At 37.1% G+C, this 18,304-nt stretch overlaps 1 protein-coding gene across 1 annotated transcript in view; it reads left to right on the forward strand.

The window, feature by feature from the left end:
• Window positions 1–2,150: 2,150 nt before the first annotated feature.
• The window catches only part of LOC135199346 (ribonuclease Oy-like), an 80,098-nt gene continuing 63,944 nt past the window's right edge, over window positions 2,151–18,304 (forward strand). The window contains 5 exon segments of the mRNA XM_064227297.1: window positions 2,151–2,293; window positions 7,674–7,753; window positions 8,416–8,565; window positions 17,800–17,878; window positions 17,881–18,025. Coding sequence (XP_064083367.1) covers window positions 7,698–7,753; window positions 8,416–8,565; window positions 17,800–17,878; window positions 17,881–18,025 — 430 coding nt within the window. The 5' untranslated portion in view covers window positions 2,151–2,293; window positions 7,674–7,697.

Genomic DNA, 18,304 nt, shown 5'->3' on the forward strand with positions numbered 1-18,304 from the left:
CGTACTATACATTCGAATACGTTGATAATCGAAAATAATGTAACAGAGTAATCATTTTGCTATTAAAGAATAAGAAACTTCGAGAAAAATGAAATAAAATAAAGTGGTTCAGTTACTCATCCTTCATCGAGGTCTTAAAAACGAATGGGAAACCAATTAAAAAATATTAGAATCTACATTAACATCAAAGCGAAGAAAAGGTAGACATAAGCATGAACCACACATCACAGTCTATAATGTATTTTGGCTAAATTTGCTACAGAAAACTGGCCAATAATTCATTATTGCAGCAATTACGTCTGCTCATCAATAACGCACAATCACAGCGTAATGCAAACCCGTCATGAAATAATTTAATTACGGACGGAGTCAGACTAAAATTATTATATATCTCGTGAACTAACTAGATCAGCATGTTAGAATGAATATTGTGCTACACAATGTTGTGTTTTCTTGATATACTTATTCGTTTACTTAGGAATTACGTCAGGTCAACAATACATAATTCCCCTTTTCAATCCATATAGAGTACTGCTGCTTATCTAATTCCTCGACATACTAAACCCATCTTTGTAATTATTAAAATTCCCAGCAAACACTTTCTTTTATCAGAGTTATCCATGAAAACATGTCTAATTTTCTATACACAACACATTGAGGACGGTTTTCTCTTATTGAGAATTCCACTTCGATGTGAATGTTGTTGAAAGGAAATGAACGCATCTATGTCTTATAATAATAAAATAATTGCCTGTAATCTCATACATAAAGTAGAGTAGAAAAACAAAGTTAATAAGCCTATAGCAACTTTTCTACATTTGGCCTATAATAATCCTCTTGCTTCTGTCTTCAGTTTGTTCAGAGTCCAGAGGTCCGGGTTTAGCCCCCGTCTCAATTGTAAACAAAATAAATAAACAAACAAATAAAAATAAAGGAGTGCCATGATGGGTGATACTATATACGAGTTTGTTCATCAAACTTATCATTCATCCAGAAAATATATTTCGTGAGGAGGCTATTGTAATCTTTTAAGGAAAAAGATAACCTTCGCCATTGACAGATAATTAGCTGATTATCACAGCTGACAAGTGCCATGCATGCATGCAAGTCACGTGTCATACGATCTTGTCCGTGTGACTTTATCGTGTCTTATCGACAGTAGAACATTGACAAAGAAATTATCTGTGTGGCACTGGATCCCTGTAAAAGCAAGAATAGAATACGAAAATACTGCTTAAAGTCTTCAAAGCACTATGGTGAAGCAACGTATTTGAGAAGCTGCCTATAAGTTTCTTTAGACCTGAAGCGAATGATGTGATCAGACGTTCAAGTGAAACATAGAGTTTATTTGAAGTAAAGCTCATACAAGAAGAAAGTAAATTTTAGAAAATAACTAAAAATTCTACAATTCTGCAGGGCTACGTATACGATACTGAAGAGAAAGCACTCAAAGACAATCATTTAAATAACATAAAGAGCAACTTATTTCGAAAACGTACCCAAGGGCGCGCCTGAGGAGAGAGAATCATCCCTGGAGGGCTGTATATAAAACCAAAGAAAGTAAGTTAAAGTAAGTGTGGCGGCTTATAGACGTTCCTTAATGGCAGAGAAATGAATGAATTGTGTTTATATACCTTTGTTACGTAGCTATTACAGCTCAATGATTGCTGTACATAAAACCAAACGAGTATTACGTAGCCATTACAGCTCAACAACCGCCGTACACAAAACCAGATGAGCAAACAACTATTACGTAGCCATTACACCCCAACAACCACTGTATATAAAACCAAACGAGTATTACTACATAGCCATTAAACTCCAACAACCGTTGTACGCAAAACCATACGAGCAAGCAAGTATTGCGTAGCCATTAAACTCCAACAATCACTGTATATAAGACCAAACGAGTATTACTACGTAGCCATTAAAGCCCAAAACCTGGCAAGATGAGGAGCTGTTACAGAGGCCAAGACTCCCATTACACCCCCAACAACCACTGTACACAAAACCAAACGAGTAAACAAGTATTACGCAGCCATTAAAGCCATAAAGCTATACATAAAACCAAAAAAGTATTACTACGTACAGCCATTAAAGCCCAAACCCTGGCAAAAAGAGGAGCCGTTACAGCGGCCAAGAGTCCCCTCTGGGTGTCTTCGTAGTAGTAGTAGTCCTTCTTCTCCCTTTGTTTACACTTTGTTTTGGGTGACATATTACGTCAAATTTCCGCGACCGAGAGGTTCTCGTCCCCCGAAATTCGGCTCCTGGGTCCTTCTGAGGCTGAGAATAGGTATTGTATTGGTGGGGCCGGAATCTATAGAGGTCTGGGGAGGTTGAGAGAAAGAGAGAGAGAGAGAGTGTCCTCCAGGATTAAAATGGAGGTCATCTGGGATACTAGTAGCTAGCCTATTACGAATAACTCTAGTATACTACCTATACTTTAAATTATTTTTAAAAGGATTATACCTATAGCCTAGCTCCGTGACTTCCAACAGTGCACCTCATGAGGTGCACTGTAGGCACTAGCCACCAGCAGAGGTTCTTTGCAGCGTCCAATCCAGCTCCCCCCCACCCCCCCCCCCCCCCCCCCCCCCCCCCCCCCACATCATTTACCTAGGTATAATTTTAAAGTGCGTCGTCGTAGGGTAGAATATCACAGCAGGCCAAGCAGGCCACCTACAATCAACACCTAGCCACCCTCCGAAAAAGTACATTATAACGCGTCCTGACACCCGAGATGGGCATCAGTCGCGACTTGTTGTTGGTGAGAAACGGAGCTAAAGACCTCTACTCTCCTTTCGAAGTAAGTATTTTCTCCAAAGTTAGAAATTAAGGCCAAATTTTAAGATTTAAACAGAGGGTACTGAAAATGGCGCCCACGGCAGTGGAAATCTCACCAAACGCTTTAGAAATTTTTACTTACAACTAAAAAGTGTTCGAAGATTGACGCCATCTCGATGTTTACGGAGTCGCTTGTGTCAACAAACTTTCCATTTCCTGTGATAAATCCGCACACCACTTGTACCCACAGACGCTGGAGCACTTTTATCACAACAATCGAAACACGATTTCTCACCAACAACAAGCCAGGAGTAAACAGCTGTTTTGGTAGAAGATGACGAGAAGCGTGCTCTTAGCTAATTTTTAAATTAGTAGTAAAACATCAATATTTTACATATTTATGATGATTATGATAATTTGAAAATATTCGTTATTGAAAAAGTAACTCGACTCTGACTCAAATTTAAGTAATTATTTTTCTGAATGAGAACGTTCTTTTAAGTTCTGTATTATGACTTCACGACATCTTGACTTTCGTACCTATTGTAAATAATTGCTATACTCAACTGTCATTGCAGAACAGTTTACCAGTTATTCATGCAGATTGTTATCAGCTATACATGTAATTGTTATAATCGTAATGCGCATATATATCTTATTATTTACTTTTTGGATATATGAAGATGTTTTACTGCTGGATTATCGCCGTAGTGTGACGCAATCGTTTTCGGTCCATGGGCCTCTGTCTGTTTTCGCACCATAAGAAATTATGGGGCCGAATTTGCAATGACCAGAAAGTCGTTAAAAGAGGAAAGTTAGCATTGAGGGGCATATGTTTTGACTGAGAAAAATACAAATTTATTCAATAGCTAGCTTGTAAAAGATACTTGATTACAAAAAACTTGATTGACAACTAAGCAGCATGTCTACTATGGGTTTCAGAGACAGTGCAAGCACGTTTTTGGGCAATACCTATTTCTGTAACGAACACTCGTAACAGAACGAGATTTTGCTATAGTGCATTACACCCAGTGCCGTAATTTATAAGGGTATCGTGAATCACTAATCGTAAAGAATAACGACACTTGTCCTTGTACCAAGAGACAAAAACTCCATTATGCAGAAATGGATACGAACACGTGGTATAAAGCTCCACCTACCCTCTCCCCCCCCCCCCCCCCCCCCCCCCCCCCCCCCTCCACCGCCATCCCTTTTCTTCTTCGTTCCTCCGTTCCTTTCTCTCTCTCTCTCTCTCTCTCTCTCTATCTCTCTCTCTCTCTCTCTCTCTGTTGCATTCGGTATGTGTTGACCCTCCAAACTGGGTATAAGACTACACACAAAACGTTGAAATTGGTGAAATTAGGCTATGTATTGGAAGTATATATCATAAATATTAAAGCAATTTTATCATTATTGCATTACTATGACAACTAGAATTCATGGAAACAGTTTATAATAATGGAACGGCGTATGTGTGTAAGCCTCCACTAATGTGGCAAACGATGATTTTGCCATTCTTAGCATGCAAACATTAAAGCATGCAAACATTAAAGGTTACATTTATTTCTCGGCATACGATTATTAAAGAAATTCAAAATACTAATAAAGACTGAAATCAATGAAAAGTGCTAGCAAAAACAAAAAAGCAAAAAAAAAAAAACGTAGTCGTTCCTCTGCACTTTTCCGTATTCGTTCCTCTATGGTTTTCGGCCAGCCAGATGTACGAAACGTTAGAAACATTTGATTTTATCTGCTTTAGAAATATCTGTAATTTTTCGGGGTAATTTGGTTGCAAAAAAAGGATAATATACATGAATTAAATCAAAATTTTTAAATAACAAAGTAAATTTAAACTAAATAACGAGTAAAGTAAACAGTTTAGTGAATAAAACTTTGCAGTTTCGTCGTCTGTCGTTGTCTGCTGTTCGTAATTGTGTTTATGGCGCGCGCGCTTAACAACCAGGAACAGCAACGGGTTTAAAGTGCAATGTGGAGTGAACTGAGACCAAAATGTGTATAATAACAATCAAATAAGCACTGTGGAGTTTCAGTTGTGATGGCAGTAAGGATAAAAACCGCCGATTACAAGGTAAGAATTAATTCAGTTCAAACCATAACCCCGGGAATAACAAGTTTCATACTTTCACTAATATAGGCAACAAAATGTTGTTTTATTGTGCTGATTACAACTGCAATCTTGAGTAAGATCAATAAACGTTACATACATACGCTAACATTGTTCAAATGAGTGCTGGGAAGGCTGGGGAAAGATGGTGGCCGTCACTGATGAGAACCGTCCATGCAAAATGTAGCCGCCATATTGGATTTCAAAACTGCCTTGAAAACATATTTTACGAAGAGCTCACATGCTTATTTTAGTTCGTATGGGGCTTTCATATATCACAATATGTTGACGAAACTTCAGTCTTTTAAATGGTATGCTTAGAGTTGCAATTGTATTCATGTTTCACCAATTAAATATCGAGTGAATAAGACCCGTCCACCGTGATGAGGGTTGGCCTGTCGTGATATTCTACCCTAGATCCCCAAAAAGTTAGGTTCCGTGACTTCCAACAGTGCACCTCATGTGGTGCACTGTAGGCACTATATACTATCACCAGAGGTTTTTTGTAGCCCCCCCCCTACTAGCTGTGACCCTTTTCATTCCATCATACTACTACCTAGGTATATAGGCTATAGTACCTAGGCTACCTAGTATACTTTCCTTAACCCTCTCCTGGCATTGGGTAAGTGGGTGGGTGGGATGGTTGGTCCCTCCTCTCCCCCATGTCACAATCCCATAGCTTTCACCTAACCTACCCAAGGACCCATGTCCTAACTTGGCATTGGGTAGGTGGGTGGGGGCAGCCTAATTTGGCCTTGGGGCATTGGGTAGGTGGGTGGGGGTGGGTGGATTTGGTCCCTCTGCCCCACACTAAGTCATAAACCCTCATTCTGCACTGTACCCCAAACATGAGTTAAAGAATAAGGATATATCTTGACCCAAGGCACTGGGTCCCTACTGGTCAAGGTAGCCTTGCCCCCTCACCTCCCCCCCCCCCCCCCCTCTTGAACTTAACCTAGAGCCCCATAGGTAGTAAGACTTCCAGTAAAAGGAAATACGAGATGCATCTTAACTTAGTGAATGGTGCCTGAAAATATGTGGTAGAGGTATATATAAGGATGCAGTGGACTCCCGTATTCGCCGGGGATGCGCTCCAGACAACCCCCCCCCAAATAACTAGAGTCCACGAATACTTAGAACCCCTATAATATAAATGCTTAAAACTGCCTATTTTATTAGTTCAAACTCAAGAAAAACCCACTAAAAATGCTTATACCTTTTTTTTTTTTAGTTTTATTACAAAAAGTGCATTTAACCATGAAATTAATATGAAAATACAGTAATTTGTGGATATTTTTCATAGAAAAATACAGCAAATACCCAAAATTCCAGCGAATGATAGGTAGATATGGCCCATAGAGAAATCTGCAACAACAGGAGTCCACTTTTGCTGAGAATGCAAATACGAGAGAGCACTGTACATCCCTTTCTCTATCAGTAGTTGCTGAATTCCATGCAGAAATTGACGAATATAGAGTGGGTATGAGTTACCAAAACTTTTCAATGTAACTTATGTTCAAAATCATGTGATACACTTCAAAAACTATTAGGTAAACATTTAGATTGTAGTTTTAATTATCATTAACCTACTTTGTGAAATTTAACCCATAGTGCTAAATACTATGTATAATAAATCTAAAATGCCATAGTTCGGCTACTTTTTGTATGAGAGAGAACATATCAAAAATAATCTTATCAGATTTTCACTAGTATCATTATCTGAATTACAGTGGACCCCCATATTCGCATTCTCGAGATTTATGGACTCGTGTATTCAAGGATTTCTCTATGGACCATATCTACTCATTATTCGTGTATTCGCTGTATTTTTCTATGAGAAATATCCACAAATTACTGTATTTTCATATCAATTTCATGATTCAATGCACTTTTTGTAATAAAACTATTAAAAAAAACAAATAGAAGCATTTTTAGTGAGTTTTTCTTGAGTTTGAACAAACAAAATAGGCAATTCTTAGGATTTATATAGGGGTTCTAGGTATTTGCAGATTCTAGCTACTATTTGTGGTGGGTTCTGGAATGCATCCCCCATGAATAAGGGAGGTCCACTGTATCTATATTTACAAATGCTACTGGGATAATACAATTCTATTTCTCTGGGAATCTTGTCACGAATATATTTTCCACAAGAGAGAAGTCGATTTCTGAAGTTACTGAGACATGGTCATTCAATTGATAAAAGCCTTTTAGGCAATGAGGCTTACCTTCACCTGTCTTTAAGAAGCCATGTTAAGACGGGTATGGCTTATCGTAATCAGCATGGGGGTTATCTCCCATCATCTTGGCTTGTACCCATCCTCCCATAAGTAGTTACCAAAGTTAGCTCACATTTTTTCTCCCATACTATATTACATCATTCCTGCTATATATTTCAAAGAAAAATTATTCCGGGCATGGTGGCATTGCACAAGATTTGGTAACTCCTTGCAAGTAAATTTAATGAAGCTTCTTCATTTAATTTATCATTCTGATCATTACCATGCACATGTTTGTATGTTGAAACCCAACATAAGTTTACTTATGTTGGGTTCTAGCTAATGAGAGAGACTCATCAGAAATCAAAACCAAGACTTTTGCAACAGACAGCTAATAAAAGAATGTCCCAGGTTATGTAACATAAGTAAAATAAAAGCTTGCATTTATGGTACTTAAAAGATATTATAGTTTTAGATAATGAGTTTTATGTCCTGTCATTCATTGTGTGTATTGTAATTATATTTTAATTTTCATGATTACCTTTCAGAGGTTCCAGATTCGGCCCCTTACCATGAAGCTTGCGTTTTTAGCCATAGTTCTCCTTCAAGCCTTGCTAGTGCATGGCAGGTATGTAGTAGTACATAGTTTTTGCCCCTAAGTGGTGTCCCAATTTTTTTAAATAGCCACAGTGACCTCTTCAAATAGATTCTGTATTTGCATATTTCTGTGTAAAATTCAGTAACCTCCAAAAGACTGTTGCATCAGTAGTAGAACTTAAGACCTGTAATACAGTATACAGGCAGTCCCCGGTTATCGGCAGGGGATCCGTTCTCGGAGGGGTGCTGATAAGCGAAAACCACCATTAACTGAAATTCGGTGATTTATGGCGGCATGATGGCACTTATGGTGCCAGTATCCGGTTATCAGTGCCTCTGTTAGGTATGTTACGGTGCTTTATGGTCCACCATAAGGAGCCGATAACTGGAACCCGGCCCATTATGCGGCCATAAATCGCTGATTTTATGGCGCTTGACATGCTCCGTAAAACCGGATCGCTGATAACCGAGTCCGCCGATAACCAGGGGACTGCATGTATGGCGATTTAGTTCTAGGCTCTGTACACCTCTGCACCAGATGCTTTCATCTTTCTCCATAAGTGAAAGGTGAAATCTAAACTACTGGTTCGTATGGTACAAAGCATCAAAATTATTTTTATTCTAAATATATTATTCTACTTATCTGAATTATGCTTATGTACATGGTTATAAAGTATCATAAATTCATTTCAGGTCATCTTGGTACAAAAATGTTGAGTGGGATGTACTGATATTTACTCAACAATGGCCCATCACCAGCTGCATCAGTCACCTGTCTCACAATCCTCACTCGTCGTGCAACATTTTCCCAAATATGACGTCATGGACAGTTCATGGGATCTGGTAAGCAGTAATACTCTATCTGAATTATTTTCAATCAGGCTTTGGCACCAAGTCGGTCATTTTCTCAGTGGTAAGCATTTTGTTGACCCTGGATTGAAAAAAATTATTACAAAATCTCAGTTTGGAAGTTCTAAAATGACCCTTTGAAATGCCTTGGACTATCTAACCAGTTATGCTTGTTTCATTCACTCAGGTGCGTCAATCATTCATTGAGTGTTAGAGTTTCACTACTGGCAATTTTGAAAGGTTATGAATTGATTACCCCTTATTTTCTGTACCTTTTGTTTTAAAAAAGTAGAGTTCAAGTCTCTTCATAAGGTATTGTTTGTATGGTACAATATCAATATGGGTACGTATGTTGATTGCCAGAAAGATGCGTTTCAAAGCAAAATCCATCCAAAATTAGCAGCTCCGTACAATTTTTAGATAGGCATCTGTCTCAATTTTCTCGGGTAGAAATGGTGGATTCCGGTCTCTTTTTTTCAAAGACAAGTACTACATTAATTTAACTTGATCATAAAAAATCACTGGACGATTGCAAGTGTGACGATTTCTAAGTATTTCAAGACTAGTGAGAGTTTACTGTACTGGGAGGACATCAGCTGTGTACTACTCTGATTTGAAGGAAGAACCTGAGAGACGGGTATAGTTCTTGTAATCAGTGAGTTGACCTGGTCAGGCTTCACTCACAATGGACACCATGCCAAGGAGTCTACAAGTGTAAATGTTGCACTTGCTTATTGCACTAGTGAATTTATTCTGGTTTTTATCATGTTCATTTGATCTCTGCTGTAAACAGAACACATCTATGTATGAAATTGTGTTATGGTTGCTGGAAAAGGTTAATAAGTGATTCAGAGAAATAATTATTTTGTTGCACAGTTGAGATGGTTAGAGATGAGGAACAGTTGATAAGAAAAGCCATAAATATGGAAGTAGCAAGATAAAAGACCAGAAGGAAGGAAATCATTGAAAAAGGGGAAAGACGAACAGCCTGACCTGGTGAGAGCTTAGACAGGAAGGCCATAAGATAGTAGAGCAGGAGAGAACTTCTTTTATGTCGGACCCCACGAAGGGAAAAGCCGACGCAAAGAATTGAGGATAGCGACATTTTTGTACGGGTCGTGGATGATAATGATTTGATGCATTTTCTATGAAAAGACACTCAGACAGATCTCATATGGATGATCTTGCATTTGGAAGAGTTTCAAGACTGAATAGCAAAATGGCTAGTCTTGGCAAATGCCTTTGTTAAGGAAGTATAGCTTGTACATATCTTCACCATTTTCCCTCCCTACCTGTTCACAATAGTTTGATTCCCGTTTGCTTGCCCTGTTTCAAGGCGGGTTGGAAAAAGTCCACAAATTCACATACTCCTTAAAGTCCTGATTTTAATTATACAAAGTCAGAAGAGTTGCGATTCCTTTGGCAGCTAAAAATAGCATTACCATGGCCTTTTTACAATGTGAAGAAGGCTACAGTAACATTGCCTTACTCCTCCCCAACAATAAGCCAAGAAAATTTGGCTGCAGAAGCTTGACCCATCTTGGATCAGGAAAAGTTCCAATGAGAACGAAAAGCACAGCACAGAACAAAAAGTGCGTTTGACGCTAACGATGCTATCGAAAGGAATGGCGCCAGAGACACTCACTGTAGTAGTAGCGGGTAGCGGGGCTTTGGTTCGGCTCCTCTGTTGACAGGGGATTTTGGCGGAGAAGGAAGCTAATTGGCAAGGGACCTCTGGTAGTGGTTTCCAATCGCTCTTTTACTATACCGACACCTTTATTAAAAGGTGAGCGAGCCAGAATATTCTGGCACTATTGTTTCTCTTTTTTCTCTGGTATATATAGCAATAATTATGCCTTAGAAATGAGGATCAAGGATACATTTCACTGGGCGACACAGGTCATTTATTTTTAATTTTTAATTTTTATTTTTTATTTATATTTATTTATTTATTTTTATTTATTTATTTATTTTTATTTATTTTTATTTATTTTTATTTATTTTTTATTTATTCTTATTTATCTTTATTTATCTATTTTCTTTCTTTTTTATTTATTTTTATTTATTTATTTATTTAATTTCATTCATTTATTTTTAAAATTTATTTTGTTTTTTATTTATTTTTATTTATTATTTATTTTTTATTTTATTTATTTATCATTTATTTTTACTTATTTATTTTTTTTTATTATATTTATTTTTTATTTTATTATTTATTTTTTATATTTTTTTATTTATTTATTTATTGTTTATTTTTATTTATTTATTTATGTTAAGTATTTATATTTTTTTTATTTTTTATTTTTTATTTATTTATTAATTTTATTTATTTATTTATTTATTTATGTTCATTTATTTATTTATTTGTTTTTATTAATCCATTAATTTTTATTTTAATTATTTTTTATTATTTTTATTTATCTATATTTATTTATTTCATTTATTTATTTAATTTTTATTTTATTTTTATTTTTATTTATTTATTCTTTTATTTTTTTCATATTTATTTATTATTATTGTAATTTTTATTTATTTATTTTATTTTTATTTTTATTTATTTACCTTATTTTAGTTATTTTTTTTTATTTGATTTTATTTATCTTATTATTTATTTTTATTTTTTTTATATATTTTTTTTTTTTTTATTTATTTATTTTATTTTATTTTATTTTTTCAATTTTTATTTTAATCATTGCCCTTTATTAAAAGGTGAGTAAGCCAGAATATTCTGGCACTATTGTTTCTCTTTTTTCTCTGGTATATATAGCAATATTTATGCCTTAGAAATGAGGATCAAGGATACATTTCACTGGGCGACACAGGTCATTGCCCAGAAATAAATTTTTCCTCCGTCAAAATCCCTTAAGAAGGAATTGATGAATAGGCTATTCAACTCAGCTGTTAGGTGAAGAGGAGGCACCCTTAGTTTGTAAAAGATGTAATCTAGTCAATATTGGTAACAGAGAGAACTTGCATTTTTTAGTGGTGCAATTTCGACAGTAGTATAATCAGGGTCAAATGCCCTGGCAGTCTCACAAGATGCTAGAATCCTTTCCATCTTATGAACACAGAATATTTCAAGTATCATTTGATTAGACAGGGGTAGAAAAGGTGTACCAGGGAGATTGAAGAGTAAGCGAATGATTAGATGGGTAGAAATGGACCAGAGAGATTGGAGCTGCCAAGAGAACAGTTAGTACTTGAAAAGTAAGAGCCAAAGAGTATGGACTTTTCACTAAAACAAGATGTAATACAGTTGAAAAGTTGAATTACGTACTAAATTGTTAAGAACTTTATATTAGCAAAGGACCAGAATTCCTAGTAAGAGGAAACCTATTGTTTTGAGGCAGTCAAAGTAAAGGTTAGAATGAAAGTTACAGCAGAAGAGGGAACATATGTCACGGCTATCATCCATGGAAAGTCAAAGGTAAAAGCTCATGTCAGGCTGTTGGGAAGTCAGAGCACCAAAGCAGAGTGGTGTGTGGAGGAAATTGAAGAGGAAGGGGTAAGTATGAAGTTTAATGACCTAAACAAATGATGCATAGTCTTACTGATCAGGAGCTTATAGGGTGGTTGGTAATCTGTTCCTTCTCATTGACAAAACAAGAGGCAATTGCCTCGTTTCATCCTGCTTCAAGAGCTGTTAGAGCAGACACTCTCAATGTAGTGCACACTGAAGTTCCTTAGGTAGATAACCTTAGCCTGTGGTGGAGAGGATAGCAAGAATGTGTGGCAAGAGGTAAGATAATTGAGCTAAGGATCAAAGTTGGTGGAGTTGACGCACATCAGCAGAAATGGGGAATATTGTTAGAAATTGGAAGAGGCATTTTTAATAAAAGGGGATCCCAGAGAGATCTGGGGGAACTACACATCAGATCATAAGGTATGGTGGTGTTACATTCAACACAGATAGACAAGCAGCTGCAGAGACTGGTAAAAGATTGTATGTAAAAAGAGATAATATAAGTCCCAGTTAACAAGAGATACTGAAGGATGATAGATTGGTGAGGTATTTACTTAGAAGTGGTCGGAGGGAGGAGGATTTGAATACCAAAAAAGTGTTGATTACAGAAGGTGAAAAAAATGTTGGATTGTCAGTACTTTTGTACTTAGGAAGAGATATATTGCAATGCAAGACAGGAGTGGCACAGTGTTTGTATGTAGGGACAGATGACATAATTTCGACAATTCTACTTAAGGGTATGAAGTGGCTGATGTCACCAAGGGGCTCATCCTTGATTCAGCAATAAAAGGATGATTATGTCAGAAAATGTGTGGTTTTCCTTGGTACAATCCTCCTTCAAGAAGTCACTTACTCACCCTTGATGACAAAATAACTGGATATACAGTGAACATCCAACATTAAATAAATGATATTTTGCCTGCTGAATTACTGCCAACCAAAATATTTTGCTTGTTAAATTCATTGCTTCTGTCTACGGTTTGATTTTGACCATTTTCTTCTTTGTGAATAATTTTGTATGTGCATAAACAGTGTGCGAGATGTTTTTCCTGTTCGCACAGGATATTGCATAGTGTATTTCTAAAGTTGTTTATTAAGTCTTATTTTTATAATGCTATTAACATCAGAGACATGTAACATGATTGAAATATTTACAGAACCAAGGAGACATGGAAGGCTAAGATGTTATGGCATCAGTTACTACTTGTTTTATATGAACAAAGGTGAAAAGGTTGTGGTTTCCTATTTTTAAGCTCCTCATCCAGGACTTCTGTCTCCCTGATTTTGTTGAATTCTTGATCTAAATTGTTTGGGCTGGCAAATTCTGAATGCCTCAAATACATTGAAGAGCAAATTGTTTGTTTCCATTTGAATGCTATAAGCTGATCAGTGATGTAATGTCAACATGCCTGCTCAAAAGTCAGTTTTCTCACTATATGTCAGCCTGGATTCCTCTTCAATGATAAATACATTTAAGAAAGGCATTCTTGGGTTTTTTTCTGCTTTTACGGCAAGTTTGATAGATGCAACCAATTCATTTCATATTTTTGGGGGTTCACAACTTACATAATTTCACCATTCAGTTCATTTCAACTTTAATTCTCCCATGTTTTGTTTCATAAACTTTGCCCCCTTTATGTAGTATCTTATCACTTCTTGTCCTTTCCTCCTTTAGAATAAGAATTTCTTTTTTCTTTCCCCCTGCTTGGCTAAGATTTGGATTCCAGTTCACCCATATTATCTTCTTTTGTGCTTTTGTCACCTGCCAGATGGCCACCCTCTCTGTTTTCCCCATCACTCCTCCTACCAGAGCTTGAAGACTATTCTCCTCCTTTGACCATTTTCCATCTTAATTTCAGCATCTCACTGTGCAAGATGCCACAGCACACAGTTGATATGCATGCTCTCTGGTTTCACTAAAGACTGACAGCTTTTCTTTATAGCCAATTTCCATAACCTGTGCTTTTAAACTCTCTTTTGTGTCCTCACCATCAGTAGTAATCTTAACTCTTAGTTCAGCATGCAGTAGTCTGTGTCACGTTAGCCACGTCTTGCATGGTTCAACCATACAAACCTTTCCATTGGTGTCTCGTGCATACTTTCCATCATCATAAATTTCAGCCTGTGTTGCGGCTTTGCCACTCGCGTGACATTCATTGATACTGTATACGTATAGGTTTTTTTAGACATTGTCTTTGGCAACTTTATTCCTTAGCTGTGAAGGGCTTGCTTGTATTTTCTCCATGGCATCTGTCTTCAGTGCTGTATCCTTGCATCATAGCCCATGACAGTCTTGTTCCACTACGCCCATAAGGTCTCGCTTTTCTAGTTCACAGTTGTTTTTGGTAATACATTCCAAACTTTTTCTTCTGGTTTGCATGTTGGTGGTAGTGTGTATAGTACTAACAACACTACACTCCCTCTTCCCAAGGATTATTTTAGCGTCATTAACCATTTTATTTATTTACATTTCTCATTTCTTATCACAACTTTCAGTATTCCATTCTCTCTTGTTGTGCCTTTTGTACATCTTTGTTACCATACGTATTCTGTCTATTGGTGGGGGGGGGGGCCGGGGGGGGGGGGGGGGAAGGGGGGGGGGGGGGGGGGAAGGGCCCGGCCCTTGCCCTCATACCTAAACCTCCTAAATACAACGAATTTTCACGTTCCATCTTGCCGTCATCTGCACATCCACTTTTCCTCTTTCCCCACACTTTTTCCAACATTTGCTGCTGCTCTTTGTCACTGAACTTGCTTTGCGTTTCCTCCTTACTCAACGGCTGCTTGTTGCTTGCTGGGGACCCCCTTTTCTTTATTTTGGAGATTTCATTGAGTTTGGTACTCCCGTATCTCTTTTACTATGAGTTTTGTGTGCCCTTACTGACAAATTCAACCACCCCCTTATGTCTGAGTTTGGACTGACTGTTGATGGGTAATTGACTCATTGTGAGTTTTATAAACCAACAGGTTAAATGTTTGTAAGTAGAAACTTACCAAGAGAGTGAGAATGGCAGGAGATTAGAGTTATCAGTTACCAGGACAACCAGAGGTTGACCACGCTATTTATGAACCAGATGACCAGAGTGATCAACCTGAACTTGTTTATTTGCGAACGGAAGTTTTGTAGTACTTTGTTCGACAATGGATTGAAGGTTAGTGTTGCGCTTAGATCAGTCGTTGCTATGATTGTGGCTAATGAATTGCAGAACTCGTCTTCCAGAGCAGCTTAATCTAGGAGATGAAAGCAATGAATGTGAGTTCATTGTTGTCAATAAAAACCAGCTTTCTTATAGACTTAACTTTCATTGTTGGATTTTTGTGGAATATTTGTTTTGTCAAAAGTAGGAAGAACATCTGTTACAGGGTTCTGACCAGCAATATAATATGTAAGGTTTTGCTGGAGAAATATTATAGTAGTAGTCCTGAATTCTATACTTGATGTAAGATCTTATTAGAAACTACTAAATAATTGCTTTCATTTTCATAATGAGAAGGAAGAGGAGTCCCCAAGTTTCTCATTGTACTGTACGTCAACAATCAGACCAGAATCAAACCACAAAATTCTCATCCAAAAATTCTCCATAGAGGCACTACCTACAGTTTCATTTTTTTGGTGTACTGTAGATGGTACCAAATGTTCCTTGCAGCATTCCTTCAGCTGCAACGCTTTTTACTTCTTAGTCTTGATCTGTTCCCTGCGGTCTCTTCCCACCTTGCTGTCCAACTTCTTCTATTAAACTTCGCTCAAGTTTTCACATCTTACTGAGAAAAAGTCTTGGGAGTCTCTAACGATAATCGGCAAGAGATTAGCGTATCAAAATTATATCTTGAAAGATTATCCTGTGAGTGAATGTCAATTTTAATCACTCAATATGAACATTATATAGATAAATTGTCTACAGTCAATGAGGTACTTTTATCTTTAATGATTGAGAATTGATAAGGAGTCTTTTCATTATGCTACTATGTGTTGTCCTTGAGTTTGTTTTTATCATAATCTGTAATATGGAATATTTTTTCAGAACAAGATTTTCATGTTTCAATACTCTTATTTTGTTAAGTGGAATGTGATGTAACCATATACTTATGCCCCTTGTGTTGGAAGCGACTAGATTGGCATTCAAAATGTAATGCCACTTACTGTGAACATTCAAACCAATTATTCACTGGGAGTTTGTGACAATAATTGTTTTTTCCAAGAAAAATATCTGGCAATATCAGAAGTTAGGTTTGTCAGGTGGACCATTTCTCAGATTGGGTGACGGGAACTTGTGTTAATAGTTAAGTGAAAACTTTTCATTGACACTTTATTGCCAAAATTATTCTTAAAAGTCGAGTTACTAGGCGACAGTCTTTAAGATTTGCAACATCAGGATTACGGAAGGTAGTAGAAAGATTTGGAATCGAGCTTGTTTTGTCAACGCCACCTTGCTGTCACCCATAGTAGTGAAGGAACTATTGAATGATCTTGTTTGCAATTGAAACAGTTATTCAACAAACCATAAGAAAATTCCCTTACTCACGGTTTTGGAAAAACATGTTTGAAGTCATGTTTGCCCACAAGTCAAACTAAGCAGTGAGACAGTTGGGTCAGACATGAATATAGGCAATGATGCAAGTCACTTGTCTCAAAAACAGCACAGGCAGTCCCCAGTTATCTAGCGCCATAGTGGGCCGAGTTCCGGTTATCGGTGCCATAAGCGCCAGTATGACGACATAAATTGCCAAGTTTTGGTTAATGGTGGTTTTTGCTTATTGACACACCCCCGGGAATGGAACCCCAGCTGATAACCAGGGACTACCTGTAACTGTGTGTTACCAACCATTGAAACGCAAGATCTAGAAATGTGATACTAGTCCATTTACCTTGTGAGTTTGGTCAGAATATATTGTAAGGAAAGTTTAAACACCTGGATATTTGGCTATCCACAAACATCACGTGTAACATTTTCTGTGATAATGAAATTATATACACAGTACAGTATTGTACATTAATATATATATATATATTGACAGATATGCAACTTATTCAGGGTACCAGGTACTCAAACATTTTCAGTAGGTACTATCATTTTAAAAGTTTGAATCGCTGGAAGTTGTTAGCAGTGACCTGTGAGAATAAACTTTGGGGTGAAATGTATTCAACACTTTGTATGACCAAGGAACTGATTTTCATGACCGTGTACCGTATTGTAAGTCCTCCATCCAGGAAACCATGAGATGGAGATCTGGTTACTTGTCACAGTAGATTATACTCTTAAGTGAATTTTTCCAATTCTTGCATTTCCTTCAGGATCTGACTGATACATTGAAACAAAATACAGGCAGTCCCCGACTTATGACGGGGTTCGGCCTTACGGCGGGATCCGAGGTTACAGCGCTTTTCAATTATGTTCATCAGAAATTATTTCCAGGGTTTTACGACGCATGTTCCAGGGTTATGGCGCCTACGACACCAATCTGACAGAAGAAATATGACTCCAGAAATGCAAAATAATAATATTTAAGATTTTTGATGAAAAATGCAATAATAATGTAGTTTACATAGTTTTTGATGCACCCAGAGCATTAAAAGTAAGGTTTTCATAGGATTTCTTACGATTTTCAAGCTTACGACGATTTTCGGCTTACGACGCTTCTCAAGAACAGAACCCCCGTCGTAGGCCGGGGACTGCCTGTTAAGCTTTCAGACTCCACCCCATTTTCTCAGCTTGAAAGCAAAAACCACTGTGAATACTTGTATGTGATTTCTACATTTTTTGCAGGCCCACAAAACTCTTGGCACAATTGGGACCAAATTACTGCAATAAGACGTGGGCATTTCATGAAGCGGAGATAATTAGCCCATTGAAAAATACCTGATCAAGTACTGGGGCAATATCTTCGCAGAAGATCCAATGACATCGTTATGGCAGCATGAATGGGTGAAACACGGCACCTGTGCTGCTCAGCTTCCGAGTCTGAATTCTGAGGAGAAGTACTTTGGCAAAGGTAAGAATTTTATATCAATATCTTTGAGGTTAAGTTGCTTTAAGTACATATGAAATATGGTACAAACTATTCCTTGTTATTATTTTATTATTATTATTAGTTATTTATTTATTTATTTTTTTTGCTCTATCACAGTCCTCTAATTCGACTGGGTGATATTTTTTATCGTGTGGGGTTCTGGGTTGCATCCTGCCTCCTTAGAAGTCCATCGCTTTTCTCACTATGTTGCTGGACCGTTTTTCTAGGATCACACTTTCTGCATGAGTCCTGGAGCTACTT

The sequence above is a fragment of the Macrobrachium nipponense genome, chromosome 25 (assembly GCF_015104395.2).
Source record: "Macrobrachium nipponense isolate FS-2020 chromosome 25, ASM1510439v2, whole genome shotgun sequence".
Taxonomy (NCBI): Eukaryota; Metazoa; Arthropoda; class Malacostraca; order Decapoda; family Palaemonidae; genus Macrobrachium; species Macrobrachium nipponense.